The following is a 17,067-nucleotide window of genomic DNA, read 5'->3' on the forward strand; positions in this document are numbered from 1 at the left end:
GTTTTAATTCTAATTTTATTGATCACATAAACGCAGGTGCTTTTACAGAAGCTGTTATTAGTCGATCCACAGAAACTGTTATGAAAATTGTTGGCCACACTGAAATTACGTACTGACATTTTACCCATTTATTTTTAGGTTAATTCTTAAGATGCGTGTGATTGCTACTTAGTTCAAGCATATGAAGTAAGAAGTAATTTTTTAATTACAATAAAATGCTAGTGTACTTCATAAATATGTATTTTTACTCAGATCATTTTTTCTTGAATTTGTATGAAATTTTTATTGTAGGTACTAAAAATACTTGAATTGCGAATTTAAGAGTAATTGGCGATTGCAAACCAATACTATCCGTCACCACAACGTAACCATGGTCTTGTTACTTGTTACTTGTTACCTATGCCAAATGTGAGAGAGGCTTTATCTAGTTTTATCTATGTAGGTGTTTAGTTATATGCATTGTTGTTAAATATTTTGAATTCCTCCGAATGGGGTTGATTATTTTTCAATAAAGAGCAAAATATCAGTAAGTACTAAAATGCAATAGTAAAAACTTTGATACTTTGATACAAATTCGAATATTTAAGTTGTATCTCCTTGTATAACTTTATAATGTACAAAATTTATTAAAGTATCATCAAACCTTAGAGATTACTGTTAAGCAAATTACATATTTTTTAAATAGTGACAACTACAGTAATATTGAATTTTGAAATATATCCTCATGTTAGATTTTAAAAATGCTAAATGGGAAGTAAAGGTGCTATTTACATCCCCCAATAATTAATGACTTGTTAAGCATCGTAAATATTGTTTTCTATTTCCATTTTTCGAGGTAGACATCTTCTGATTAAGTTGAACACAATTATATTTAATCTACAAAAGCAAAAAATAACGTGTGTGAATCTTGTTAGATATTTCTTAAAATTTCTATCCAGTTATATAGAAACATTAGTTAACAACGTTTAGAAATTTGCATGAAATTGTAATACATTTCCTTATAGTTTTTTTTGCATTTTTCTTTTTCTAAGTTTAAAAGTTGTTACATAATTTCACTAAGTACCTAGTTAAAATTGTTTTTACAACCAGATTTTGTGTTTGTTGATGTGAATAAAATGTTATCGGGTTCCGACAATATGAATATGTTTTCTCATTATCTATTGTGTCATATAAAGGTTATATTTCCAATACATAAGCTACATAGCTGGATAGTTAAATACTATTATTGGACTTTCATATAGCTTAAGCAATAAATTTATAAAAGCATTATTATTATATTACTTAAATATGAAACCATTTACAAACATTGTTCAACATGATACCACATTATAGGTCTACATCATCTAACATTTGTTTATCAACAATAATTTAAAAGTAATATTTAATTTTTTTTAGGCTGAGGAATGTCTGCAATAAATACAAATGCTCCTTCATCAGCAGATGCCTGTCTAAGTATTGTACACAGTTTGATGTGCCACAGACAGGGTGGAGAAAGTGAAGGTTTTGCAAAAAGAGCTATTGAATCTTTGGTAAAGAAATTGAAAGAAAAAAGAGATGAGCTGGATTCACTAATCACAGCTATTACAACGAGTGGAGCACATCCTAGTAAATGTGTTACTATTCAAAGAACATTAGATGGTAGATTACAAGTAGCAGGAAGGAAAGGTAATTTAACTAAAATGAATTATTCCTTTATCTTTGAATTGTTCTTAAGTCCAATATGTATAACATATTTAAAACTCCAAATAATATAACATATTTTAGTAGTATATACAATTTTTTAGGATTTCCTCATGTAATCTATGCTCGAATATGGAGATGGCCAGACTTGCATAAAAATGAACTGAAACATGTAAAGTACTGTCAATTTGCATTTGATTTGAAATGTGACTCAGTTTGTGTCAATCCTTATCATTATGAAAGGGTTGTTTCACCTGGTATTGATCTCTCAGGTTTAACACTTCAATCGGGAACTCCAAGATTAGTTAAAGATGAATATACTCCTACAGCCGTTACTGCTAACAGCATGGAAATTGATGCTGACATGGGAATCAAATATTCTCCAACAATACAACATCACCCTCCACAACAAAATTTCACATTAAGTGGACTTCAATCGCCTCCTTCAAGTAAGTGGTTTAAATATATAAAGCTGTTATATGGTGGGTTGAGTATATTAAGGAGCATATGTACTTTAATCTTGCTAATGTGGATTTCACTGTATTATATATATTTGGAATTACATGTCATTTAAGTAGTTATGAGGTAATGTGGGAAAAATATCCAGGACAACTGTTAAATAATATAAACTTGTTAGTGTCAAAATTATAGCAACAACTAACTTCCAATCTACATTTAAAGGATTTTTTCACTTAAATTCATCACCCTAGCCTTTCTATCTAGGTTCAGTGATAACTAATAACAATATTAATCAAGAAGTGATGCACAGCTTGCCTCTGCAGACAGAATCTATCACATATTCATGGATTACATGACTATCTATATTAATTAAAGTATTCATCTACAAAGTTCTCAAACAACAAAAAGCTGAAAGTTCAAATTTAAGATGATTGAACTGGGTCAGGAGAGATGTAAGAACTCTTAAAAGTGAGAATTAGTGGGCAGCTGCCTGTATGAGACCACAGGAAGGAATTTATTAGATACAGCCAAGGTTCAGTTAAAGATTGCTGTATTGAACATGACTAAGTTTTCTCCACCTGTGCTTATTGTTTTACAGACAGATAAGATTAATTAGTTGAAAGTCAATTTGTGAGCAAATTGTACTCACTACAATTTAGTATTTAAGATTTTCTACTGCTTATTGCCATTAGTGATAATTATGATTTGTATTATAATTTTTATCTTTTTAATTATTAGAATTTCAAGTTTGTGCATACATTATTTGCTATATCACATTCTATGGGCATTATATGATTAAATTTTTTATAGATCAGAATCCAGTACAACCCCCACAGGAAGCTATACCACATGGCTTAGGTATGTCCATTTGTAAGTTATCTTTGAAAGATATAATACAACTTTTAATATAGTATAGTATTAGCTAAATTACTTCTCTTCCACAACTGCGACGGAAAATAGAAGAAGCCGCGGATTTAATTAAAAATAACAGACAAGGATTATTTGATATTAAGAGATCTTTACGAAAGCAGATCATAAAGTGTATTGAAGTAAATGGGCATTTTGAGGATTTGCTTTTAAGTTCTTTATTTTTGTTTACAAATTTGTTATTGTTACATATTTAAGGAATAATAAAATTTTTTCATGAAAAAATTAATATTTATTGAACTTTTTAGAAGCAAATAACTCGATAACCGATTGAGTTACACGAATTTTTTAAATTATTTTAGTTGTAAGTTTAGCCCAAAAAAAGTTTACTTTGATTTAATTAACACAAACAAGTGTAACTAGCGCCCTTTATTAGCAATGTTAGAGTGCAAATTATGATTCCTCATGCCAAAAAACGTAAAATTGCCAATTTTCAAAGAGAAATTGTAAAAACATAAAAAAATTATTGCGAAAAACCAAATTTAAACTTTTAACATCTCGGAAACTAGCAATATTTGCATAAGGCATGTTGAGCAGAATCATCATATTTTGAGGTCTATAATCTACAGTTCAGGAGATTGGACATTCTTAATGAATCACCCTGTATATATATATATATATATATATATATAATCTATTATTAGATCCTAGCTTTACTCAGGGAAAAACCTAACATGTTTCTTTCATTCTTTTATGAAAAATTTCCTATAACTTGGGTTTAAATAATATATGTATTATTCCAGCAAAAAAGCTGTGGATCTTGCTGATATCATGTTCAAATTATGCTAATTGGATTACCATCATCTCATAAATGTGATTTATGAGAAATGATACATTAAAATGAGTAATTATGATTCAAAATAGTTTATTGTTTTGTCTGTTATGAACTTTCTCAATAAATCACAATTATACTATTTTTAATTTGGAGGATGTAATAAATTTGTATACCAACTTTACTTGGTACAAAAACTTGATGAAGAAATATGTTACTAGTTTCTACTATTGCTAGTTGCCCTTTTTTGTTGGTGTACGTTCTTTTCATTAATTTAATTTTTATTTGATTTTTTAGGCCAAAATCCAGTGCAACCAACACAAGAAACTATACCACATGGCTTAGGTATGTATTTAAATAATATCTATGTTTAGTTTTATATTCTCATTATAGTTGAGGACATTATACTTCTATCTACAGAAAATGTATAATGTATGTTATTAATGCTTCAAAATTAGTACATGAATTACCGCTACCAGTTTCAGTCTATTTTCTCTATCGACACAAAAAATTATTTAGGCTATGTCACTATCATTTATGAATTATGATAGTATGGCTCCTTTAATTTAAACCACAAATCTCCTGTCCAGTCTTTCTGCTGAAAAATTAAATTTTCACCTGTTATTTTTTGTATAACATTTTTTTTTCTAGGTCAAAACCCAGTGAGACAACCACCACAAGAAACTATACCGCATGGCTTAGGTATGTTACTAGTTTATTAGACTGTACTTAAAAGAGGTGCTTATATATTTATACTTATTTAATTTTTGAATCATACTTTTGCAAATGTCCCTTGTTTGCTGGAGTTGAGATTGTTGATATTCTTCTCTAGCTTTCTGTCCTACTTTGGTCTTTGTTTATCTTCCTATTCCATATGACTCTTACCTACTTCACAATTTTTTAACTATGCTCTTGTGGATCTTCCTCTAAACTTCGTCTTGAATTTTTTATCTTTGAAAACCTGCTTCAATATTCTTCCTTAATTTGATTTGTATGGCTGAAAGATTTCAATGTGTATCTTAACTTCTGATTTTTTCAATGTGTGGAATTTCTGTTATCTCTTTTGTTTTATATTTTTTTAACTAATCTTATTTCAGTTGTATTCAGTTTTGTTATTAACTGGAGTTTATCACTTAATCTTCTGCAGGTATTATTTGTTGTATTTTTTTTCTAGTTTTGTGTATTCAAATACCATTATATTTAAATATTCACAAACTTTTGGACTTGTCCAATATTTTCGTCTTTTATGTGTGTTTTATGCTCTTCTCGTTTGTTCCCATGTTTCTATGTTTTTAGCAACTTATAAACTTCTAGATTTTTGTTTTTGTCTAAGATCACCCTAATACCTGCATAGCAGTTTTCCAGTATTATATGTGATGCTAATTTCAGTCCCTCTAATTTCACATAATTATTTGAATTCGAACTGTATTTCTTGCAATTAAATATTTGGATAAAAATTGAAGTAATCTGTTTCAACACTTACAACTTGAACGGAATATATTTTTTTAAGGACAAGGAGGTATACATTTTTGCATCAAAAGACTTTTTATTTAAGCTTATTGTAAGTATTTAATTATGTTATTTTAAGGAATCAACTCTCCCAATCATATTAGTTCTGATGTAAGCATAGCAGGTTTACTGTCATCTCAACCTGCTCCTGAATTTTGGTGTTCAGTGGCTTACTTTGAATTGGATACTCAAGTAGGAGAAACTTTTAAAGTACCTTCAAATTGCCCAAATGTAACTATAGATGGATATGTAGATCCTTCAGGAGGTAATCGATTTTGTCTTGGAGCTTTAAGTAATGTCCATAGAACTGAACAAAGTGAGCGAGCAAAACTACATATTGGTAAAGGAGTTCAGCTAGATCTTAGAGGAGAAGGAGATGTATGGTTGAGGTGTTTAAGTGATCATTCAGTCTTTGTACAAAGTTACTATTTGGATAGGGAAGCTGGAAGACAGCCTGGAGATGCTGTGCATAAAATATACCCTGGAGCTTATATTAAGGTGAATAGAAAAAAAAAACGACAACAACTTAGTACATAAACTGTAATAGCAACAATATTTTTTACAAACTTAATATAGAAAATTTTGATAATCAACACATAGAAAAATAATATTCATACATATAAAGTCTAGAGTTTGAACATTTAATACATAGTGAGATCTCATGAAAAAATAAAAAATATATAAGTATCTAACTAATGAATCTAAGTGATAAATATTGTTTTCAAATATGTCCATATAATCACTGTTAGCAAATTATATTTTTTTAGGTCTTTGATTTACGACAATGTCACCACCAAATGACTACACAAGCAGCAACAGCTCAAGCCGCTGCTGCGGCGCAAGCTGCTGCTGTAGCTGGACACATACCCGGACCACATTCAGTAGGTGGAATAGCACCGGCTATAAGTAAGATGAATCATAATAATAATTTATAACTTCTAATCCTTTCAATTTAGCGTTGGATATTACGATTCTATCAGGTTTTCAATATTATTGATGTATATTACATTAAAAAAATTAGCTGTTGCACCAAAAAATTAACACATTATAAAATTAAAAGAAAAACCTCAATTCTTTCAACTGACCCTGATGGAAAAGATGGAAAATAATAGTATCAATATATTTTTGTGGTTTATCAAAAATGTGTGACATATCAATAAAAATAAAGGATAATCAAGAACTAAATAATTGATACTTTGTATTTCCTATTCTTGCTCTGATTACTGCTTCAAATCTTCAAAGCCTACTTAAACCACATCCATATGTGCCGTAAGTGTTCAGTCAGGTCGGGACTTTTTGTGGATCAAGTTGAAGTTGCAATTTCTACTTCCTGGAAGTAATTTTCTAGCCCCATGAGGGTTTGCATTGTATGAATCAATATAAAAACTATATGTGCCGTTCTAAACCGTCTAGCTCTAGAAAAACGCTTTTCCGAATGACTACCAACTGTGAGGGAGGATTCAAAATAATGCCGCCCCAGACCCGCACCACAATAACACTTCCTCCACTATAGATTAATGGTCCATTAATGTTGCATTGGATGCATCACTTGCAAGATTGTTGATAAACTCTTCTATTGCGGTCGGTGATTGTCACTAAAACGACAAAATGTAACTCATTATTAACTAGAATAATGCCCCTTTGATATTCTGTCCAGTTTCATGTAATTGGGTTAACTGGAGATGCTATCATCAATGGTCTAAGTTTGTAAGGTAATCAGTTGCAGCTCGTTGCCAACCTTTTTCACACTGTATCTTGAATAATGTTATAATTATACCTACAGAAAAATTCTTTGTAACAAATCCTATAGTCGGCTGAAAATATAATTCTAAGTCTTGCTCCATAAGTGCTTTGGCAGTAGTATTGCCTGTTGCAATGAAAAAGTGAACAAACTCCAGAAATAATAACTTTTTATTGAATTGATCAACTTACCATTTTGTTAATATTCTCAAAAATATGTGTTTTAAAACATTGAAGAGGAATCTTCAATTCTTTTTAATTTATTTGAGAATTTTATTTCATAAATTTATAAATTTTTCAATTTAAAACAATATGGGTTAATTTTTGCGACGCTTTTTATAGGATTTAAATACACAGTATAAAAATTTTTGAATTTTTTCTCTTTTTTTAAATTAAATTATAACCTTTCAGGTTTATCTGCTGCAACCGGAATAGGTGTTGACGATTTGCGTCGACTTTGTATTTTGAGGCTAAGTTTTGTTAAAGGTTGGGGACCGGATTACCCCCGTCAGTCCATAAAAGAAACGCCGTGTTGGATTGAGGTACACCTTCATCGAGCTTTACAACTTCTCGATGAAGTTTTACACACAATGCCTATTGATGGACCGCGACAGTAGACGATAGTTTTCACAAGAATCGATTCTTTTTCTATTAAAATTCAACAAAATTTCCCATATTACGCAGCATCATAAAAATTGTTCATATATGAAAAATGTAATAAATGGGAGAATTTTGATTGTGTTTATATCAAAAGTTCAATGCAAACCCAATTCAAATTTAACAATTTGTTAAGTGGAACCAGTAATCTCGAAACTTTATATTTTAAGATTGATGAGAAGCAGCTTGAAATATATGCTTACAAACAATTTCTCTTTTATAGATATTTTTTATTTATCTTCAGTTCTAAGTAGTAAAATTAGTAAAAGGAATCGATTCCGACATCACTGAAAAATACATCACCACACATAAATTTGTTATTTGCCATAAGTTATATATATATATAACTTTTTAACCAATATACATATATATATATATATATATATATATATATATATATATATATATATATATATATATATATATATATATATATATATATATGGATGTTGGTTAAAAAGATTATAGTTCCATGGAATAATATACATACTATCCCAAATAAAAATAATGAATCCCAATGAAATTCTTACATAATATTTGATAAATACATTAAATATAAATTCGTGGTATGCAGAAAATTTATTTGAAGCCGGAGCAAGTGACATTAATCTTTCAACTTTTTCTACTGTTTTCACACATAAGTTTCCATCAACACAGGTTGTTAACTAATATTCAAAAATGCATAGACTCGTAGAAGAATTAAAAACCAAAACTTCTGCTATTGATTTCCTCTGTTAACAGATAGCAGTTACCTATCTATAGATATTTTTTATCATTAAAGCTTCTTCAGACACGATTTCCCATTTTTATGTCATGCTTAAATGGTTCACACAAAATTGTTTGATAGCTTAATAAATGTTTCACTGAAACGAGGAATGTTTCTAAAAATGTTTTTCAGGCATTTCTGGTTCAAAAAAATCACATAAAATATGGAACTGAAAAACGGAGACATCTGCGTTTTATTTCATTGTTAAACATTTTTTAAGTTTTATTAGGATATGGCACTATCAAGACTGGGTATATGGGTAACTGGAAGTAAGAATTCTTTTGATTATTAATTTTAGTTAGGATTTTAGAGAGATACAGTTACTCATTTGGATACAAGTTATGTTAGTTCTATAAAAGAGATTTTAGAATTTTTGTCACGATAGTATTTTACTTTCGTTTTTTCATTAAAGGAGTATCGGGAGGCCTATGTTTGCAACGGCTCGTAACAGCCTCTGTCATAAATATGAACTGTTACTTCCGTTTTTTGGTGTTATGAATTACTCTTACAAAGATTCGCCTTGTTTTAAAATAACGAAAAAAAAATTAATTTCTATATTTAAATATAGATTAATTGGCATATAAAGTGAAATGTGCAAAAAGTGAAAATATACTCTTTTCATTTGTTGCACATTGTACTATTGCATATTATTCATTTTTGTGAAATGAAAAACCTACTTAAATTTTTCAATGCTAGTGACAATTTTGACATTTATAAACAGGTGCAACTATAAAATATTTGATGCTAACATCTTCATATTATAATCCAATCAAATCTATTTGTGAACTTTTCTTATGCAAGTCTTTTTGTAAATATAAGTCTTCGTATTGGACGTTTCTAAGGGTACTATGCTATTGGTATATGTATTTTTATTTAATAAAGAATATTTATAATTAGTAGTTGAAACAAAGATGTAATCGTTTATATTTCAAATTAATTTGAAAATTATGTGATATAGTTATTTTACTTTAATTATATGATTTGCTTTTAAGTTCTGTCTTTCATAAATTACACTGGCACGTATCTATTTTGGCTCTCTGAAAATAAATCGCTATATCACCTTCCAGTTTTTTAAATTGCATGTGGTAAGTTAATCGCAACAATTGACAGCTTATCTATTTTTACGATAGATAGAAGTTAACGTAATCTTTTATTGAATATTCATTTTTCTCGTGTATTTTGACCTGTTGAATACGAATCAGTAATTAGATTTAACTCATCGGCTTTATCTTTCCTCAAACACGAAAATCCGTCGAACAAATCGATCTTTTATGATTTGTGTGTTGCTTATCAAGTTTAAAACTCGAATTTCCATCTTTCTGTATGTAATTTCAATTACTGAAGACGAATTTGCATTAAAAAATACAAAATGAACGAATCACTAAAAACGCTGGTGGTGACAAAGATTAATTCTTTTCTCCGTTTGTAACATACACTTCTATTTTCTAACGATCTGTGTAGTCGATTTCTGATTCTCTTCAAGCAGGTCACAATACCTGAAATGAATGTATTTCCAATACAAGATTATTGGAAGTGTGATAGAGCGATTCTGAGATCGGATTCGTGTTTGGCGAGTCAGAATATATAGGAGACAAGCGTTGCTTACGTAGGTCAGACACTTCGTTTTTTTTTGTGTACCGGTATTATTCTAATAATTGGCTATAAATATTTTTGAGTATTTAAAATAATGATGTGGGTGATTGAACTTGCTTATTTATAATAAAAAGTTTCACTGTAGTGATTGAAGTATGTAAATAGATTTTTAGTTGAAGCAATAATATGATAAGAGAAATAAAATTGGCACATTAGCAATACTCTTTAATGTACTGTTACTACAACCAATATACTTTATGCGTGATTTTTAACCAATCTTGCAACACAGGGTAAAAAAAGTAGAAAAATCAGAAAAAAATCAGCACCACAAAATTGAAATATACTCGTATAATGACTCTCACCCCTTCAACAATCGATTTTATTCCTCACATCCTTGAAGTAATTTCTACTTAGTGATTCACTGTTATAGATAACATCAAAACCATCGCTAAACATTATACATATTTTTTTAAAACCACAAATACTGGTATGCTGCATTTTTGGATATAACTTTAAAAATGTTTGACATAAATTACAGTATTTCACGCCATAACCTTAGGTGTACCCAATGTAAACGAGCTTCGACCAATCCAGATTATACAACTGATGGTACTGATATTTTATTATCTCACCAAGCCAGGAAGCCACATGTCTGGCTGACATATTTAACGGAACTATAAGAAAAAGAGTGTGTCACTTATTCGGGGATACATATTGGACAGCTCGGATAAGCATCTGTCGTGGTATTATCGGTTTTCCTTGTCCATTAACGTTATCGTCACTGGCTGAAACAAAACATATATCATATTTTAAAGTATCCAAAAATCAGTGTCGGAACGGCGTACCATTATCATGACACTAAAGTAGAATTGAACTTTTCTGTAGAGACGAGCATTCTCAAGATAAAGTTGGAAACCGAGCTGTAGATGTGTAATACTTGCAGAGTATATAGCTTTTTGTTCATAAAGAGGGCCTTAGCTAGTTCGATCAATTGACTATACTCAGAGATATACCCATATTATCATTCCAAGAAACATTTGCTTAGATAATAATAAAGTTTCTCATAAATATTCATGTATTCAGTTGAGGCCTTATTCTATTCACACAAATAAATTAAACCAGAAGAAATGGTAAATTATATTTAATAGATTCCTTGTTTGTTAATGTTAACAAAAAAAAAACAAACCATAAAACAAGTTAGTTTTAAGAGCTGATCACATTACTTAAGATGGAAAAAGTTTGGTGAAAAGTTGGTATCATGACTTACCAAATAATACTAAATTCTTAGTATATATCGTTCAATTAACAGATATGGCCAAATAACTTGAAAGCTATGATTTGTAAACCATAACTAGTGCAAAGGTATATAGACCTACATTGTCATCTCCAAAAAACAAACTTAATACAGTTACTAGACTCAACGTTAGGCAAGCTATTTGAAGTCAAAACTTTCTAGACTAATGCCTAAGTCCAAATATAGACTCTCATATTTTTAGATGTTTATAATAGTGAAAATTCGAGTCTACCACTGAACGTTATGCAAAATCATGTGCATGCTATAATCTCTATTTTTAACATAAAATTTCAAACCAATTAGATTGTGAAAACTCATAGAATGGGCTTTATCCGATGACATTTTCCAAATATTTTTTATTGTTTTTTCCTCGCTTTAATCATTATATTATATTGTAAAGCTTTATTTGTATTTGAAATGTGGGGATTTAGGAGTATGAAAATTACTAGAACCTGCAATATAGTTAAATGATTGAATCACCTGTTTTTTATCAATTAAAACATTATTACAAATTATTTAAAGTACTTGAAATAGTTCAATATGCAACTAATACAGAAAATGTCGGGGCCAGCTCACAATTTGAAATACAATAATTCGTGTAGGTAGTCAGAAAGTATAATTTTTTATACAGTTTTCAATATTTCTGTGAATAGTACTCTCATATTAATTTATTTTATTTGAGAAAATGTATATGTTTTTATAATTGAATAGAAGTCTTAGTTATCTTTAGTTATATTTTACTTTAAATCGAATTCATGTCATATATAAATGAATATTCGTGATTTATCCTATTCAGAAGCAATAAGTAGATACGTCGAAATGATTGGTATTGTACCAATACCAGTGTTAATTTTCCATCAGTTTATTATTGCTTTTGGTTTATATTATGTATACTGCAATTTTGATTTTAATAAGTATATATTTTATTCAAATTACTGCACGTAAATATATATTACCTCCAAGAATTTGATATTCAGTTAGGTCCATTAAAATAATTATTTGAACGCAGATGTTAATTATATATTTCATAATCAGTTTTAGTATTTGTGAACCAAAATCATGCAAAATTTTAGTATTAATGAAATATATCAAGTCAACGGTAATTTTTATTTACCGTATATTCATCATTTATTTTTGCAATGATAAAACGTGTCGCTTAATGTGTTCTTCGTATCAGATTCCTGCCGTATAACACAGTGGATTTTGATTAAAAACTATCCCAACTTAAATCATTGCGAGAAACAATTGAATTGTACTATTATTATAATATTTTACTATTTTTCAATCAGAACAGTTAATTTAATTTTTTCAAATATCTGATGCCTGACATTAAGCAAAAAGAAGTTCCATTTTCATCTTATTTTTCGTTTTTTTGTACAGAATTTGTTTGAATGATCGAGGTAGAGTAGTTTTCTTTGAAAATATCGCTTGTATAAGAACCTAGTCTATTTGTTACGAGATATCCTATCAACATAACTAATTTGTTTGATGTAAGTATTCTTCGAAGTCCATACTGTTTAAAATACTGCACAAGGTGTATAATAAAAGTTGTTTAAGAATATGACGATGTTCAAATGTCGACCTAATAAAATCTGATATTATAGTTAACAAAAGTTGAACCGTTTATAACAACTTTATAATGACTGTAAATAAATAAATATTGATACTGTGTACAAATCATTAAGCTGCATAGTACAGACGATTATTTTTCCACTGGCTTTAATTGGTGTCATCAATCATTGAACTATCTATCCATTCTTACCAACAATAAGAAATAAATTTATTGACATTGAGTGAGAATTGTGCTACCACTCAGTACTTTTTTTCTGAAATGTTTGAATTTCCTCGTTATATGCAATGCGAAGGACAATATTCTCGCCATGTCGATTTTGTGAATTTTTTATTTTAAGCTTTTTAATAAGAGATTATCGTGAAACGCCCTATACATGTTATAGTATATTGAAGCAATTGGTATAACTTATTTAAGATGATGTAGGGTGGCTCATATTCGATTTTGAGTTAAGAATAACTTCATACTTTCATAATTGCCTTTTGCACAACACTGAAAATATTTGTTTAATTTTTAAATTTATTTCATCTGAATAATGAAATCGAATATGAATTCCCCAAAAGCAGTCTAAACTGCTAACAGCAAGATTCAGGACAAAAAATCGAATTGAGTAAATGTAACTAATATATTTTGGCAATTTTGCTCACAAGTTTTATTGTTCTCAGTTTATTTTTATATATATTTTTTAGATGATGTATAATATTTATATATTCTGTAATTTTCAAGTATTTTTAAGCAAGAGAAAGTGTGATATTAAAAAAATATTATTCTTATTTGCTTTTTAATACCCATGTTTGTTGATATTTGTTTATTTTAAAATCGAAATTAGACTGCGTAAATCTTTATGCACTATTAAAGTCTCCATAGCGTAGTGACTATAATGCGATACTCACATGCCGGAGGTCCCAGATTCAAGTCACGCTAATGCCATTTTTTATTATTTTATTTAGTAATAATTATTTTTGGGTGGTATTTTTAATTAGTATTTTTGGCACTCGCGAAAGAAGAGAGTTGACAAATCTAAGAATCGAGGATATTGAATCGGAAAGGATTTTTACTATTTTAAATCCAATTAATTCAAAAATAGATTATTTGTATTACAAAATATATTGCTTCAAAACCTCCTATAGTGAATTCTTTAAGATTCTTTTTAAAACTGCAAATAATAAATGAATTAAATAATCAGTAGGAATACTTATATTGCCATCAATTATAGCAAAGTATCTTAATTTGCTCCAGCTATGATTAGACGACATCGTTTTAGAAGGTCATTAGCATGTTAGTGAACTGTGGAGGAGACCTCCTAATCGTAAAGAAACGGGGAGATTGAAAGTCGTTTACAGTTGCAGAGGGCTGCGTAGACTCTACATTAAGTAAAACAATATTCCTAATTCCATATTAATGGATTATCATAATATCCCTTGTACATCCCAAAATTATGGTAATAGTATTTTATTGGAATATAAAACTCTTTTTACTACATCCATTCTCGCTACTGGCAATTCTTCATCATATGGAATATTTAACATCAACAACACTACTGTAGTTTCTACCCACAACTCTTTAGAATAAGCTGAAGAGTTAAAACTGAACAGCTGCACATTTAATATTAGTATTATTAATTATTGAATTCGTCTGTTGATTTTGATTAAAATCTTTAAAATATTAATATATATTATATTTTATTAGGAATTAATAAAAGCGTTACCTATAGTTTCTTCTAAAGAAAAATTAAACTCACTTTACGCACTAGTGTGTAAAGCAAATGAATATGGAATTATTGTATTTTCATAAAATTTCTGGTTGGGTATTGTACATTGTATACAATTCGTATGTAAAGGCCTTTTTTTCGACTCGAGTGATAGTCAATATTCACATTTATCGAAAAAGGCTACTTTACACACTTTGTATATAACTAGGTATTAAGTATTGTATTTTACTATAGTAAGAAAAAACCCATAGAAGGCATTCAAGATTGGGAAGAAAGAAAAATTCGTATGTTTAGAGTTATCAAAGTGTACAAAGCGAAATTTTACAAATTTATTGTTGACAAAATATTCATTATATTAAATTCATTACTACATATTCCAATAATAAGTCCTTTAACCCAAATAAATGTCATAGCACAGAGTGTTGATCTAGAGTCAGATATAACACCCTTAACTTCCTTATTTGACTTCAACCGGGATAGACTGCTAGTTATATCGGGTAACCTGATTCGTATAGATTGCTTTATATTATGAATGTATACTGCACATCCAACGCCATCCCTCGTCTTTGATCCAACAGACAATTTTCGACGCTTTATTACAAATTTTCTATTTTTTACAATTCTGTCACAATGACTCTTGTCAAGAGGTGGGTCGGAGTGAACGTTGAAAAATATGCGGTATTTTTAAAACTCCAGCAATGAAAATTGCAACCATGAGAATCTATCTCATTATTTGATGCGGCAAGGGATTTTATAAGTACTTTTGAAGCATTGTTGTGACGCACCACCAACTATTTTACTATCGCCGCAGAAGATATTTTGATTATATTTTAAATGTAAGTCAGTTGAATAGTCCATTAAAAAATTCAATAACTTACAACATAACCTCTTAAAGCTTCCGCTTAATTTTTTTCTGTTTTGTCATTCGTTAATATTTATCTCAACGCTCAAAACGCCTCATAAGCCATTCCACTAAACTGAAGTTACCGTAGGTGTGCAGTTGGTTGAGTTTTGTCAAAAAGTCAACCAACCAAATTCACGGAAATCCATTATGAATAAAATTTTACATCTGTTCATATGAAATATTTATTCCAACATATCCGTTTTTAGCTAACTACCATATTGAGGAGCCTACTATGCTAAAATGTGAGCTCGACCCATAACTTTAGCCTATAACGCTCGCTCCCTTTGTATGTTAGTGGAACGTGTATTTCAGTTATCGCTGTCAAATTCATTGCGGATGTTTAATGGAACGTACCATATATTTGTTGTAGATTCATGATTTCATTACCATAATTAATGCCCGGTTTATCGATTACAATTTATCTGTAAGACCAGTCTTAACTATCAGTCATTATTGAAAATTGGGTTTATCGGTCATAGGATAACTTTTATCTGTTGGTTAGATTGTAAGATATCTCGTACTTCTAACTGTTAGTTAAGCTAGTCAACAAAATCCATAATATCAAAATAAAAATGAACTAATATCACTTATTGATTGATGAACCAGAATTGCAATAAAATTTCATAGACATAATAATTCTAAACTGCTGAATATATATAATTTCTATTTTGAAAAGTTGTGCCGATTTTAGAAAGAAAGAGCCTCCGGTCTAAGGATGTGGTTCATCTATGAAGCTAAGGTAGACCTATATTTGTCCCACTTTGCGGTGATTGGTGAAACGTGAAACGATACAAGAAATTAAAAGAAATATTATATTACTGAAACGTTCTTTGTATCTCATTCTAATATTGGAACACGCATTTTATTGAAAGCGCAGTCTAGCTTTACTTTGTCTATGTACAATATGTTTATTGGTCTAATGCATATATGTAATACTCTTATATGGACAGTTGGTATGGGAAAAAACGTCCCTACGTTATGTTATTCATTTTTTCTCTCATTCGAGACACTTTATCTATTCTGCGTATTCTTGAAAATACGTAGAACCGAACTGGAGCCTCGGAGGATAGAGAAATCGTTGCCATTCTGTCTTTCTCAGTCGAAACAGCTTCCACTTATAGAAACTGTCCATATAGAAGTATTACATATATGGTCTAAGGAAAAAATACAACACCCTATCAAGTCAGTTTATAAACTTGTGGACAAAATATAGAAGAAAAACATAACTGGAACTTTATCTGCAGGTTGATATTATCCGACGGATACTTAATTTAACCGGCCCTCAGTAGAACATATTAAATCATAATAACAGCTAGAGAAGGACTTGTTTATGTCAGTTCATCATTTTTTTGATTATTTTAAAATATTTAGCAGCTCTTTTATGCATTGCAACTTTTCTTTACTAGGAAGTAATTCGTGCTTATTGACCAAATATATATTTTCAAACTCTTAATTTAGTTGGACTGCAAGGAATAACGGTATTCG

General features: G+C 29.5%; 1 protein-coding gene across 1 annotated transcript; it reads left to right on the forward strand.

Annotated features, from left to right (window-relative positions):
• The first annotated feature begins 149 nt into the window (after positions 1 to 149).
• On the forward strand, positions 150 to 13,740 carry LOC130451417 (mothers against decapentaplegic homolog 4). The gene is made up of 10 exons (XM_056790414.1): positions 150 to 186; positions 292 to 526; positions 1,396 to 1,665; positions 1,785 to 2,129; positions 2,950 to 2,997; positions 4,136 to 4,183; positions 4,490 to 4,540; positions 5,427 to 5,845; positions 6,115 to 6,253; positions 7,499 to 13,740. The coding sequence occupies exons 3-10, from the start codon at positions 1,404 to 1,406 to the stop codon at positions 7,702 to 7,704; spliced, it is 1,518 nt and encodes a 505-aa protein (XP_056646392.1). The 5' UTR covers positions 150 to 186; positions 292 to 526; positions 1,396 to 1,403; the 3' UTR covers positions 7,705 to 13,740.
• The last annotated feature ends 3,327 nt before the right edge of the window (positions 13,741 to 17,067 follow it).

This window comes from Diorhabda sublineata, chromosome X (assembly GCF_026230105.1).
Source record: "Diorhabda sublineata isolate icDioSubl1.1 chromosome X, icDioSubl1.1, whole genome shotgun sequence".
Taxonomy (NCBI): domain Eukaryota; kingdom Metazoa; phylum Arthropoda; class Insecta; order Coleoptera; family Chrysomelidae; genus Diorhabda; species Diorhabda sublineata.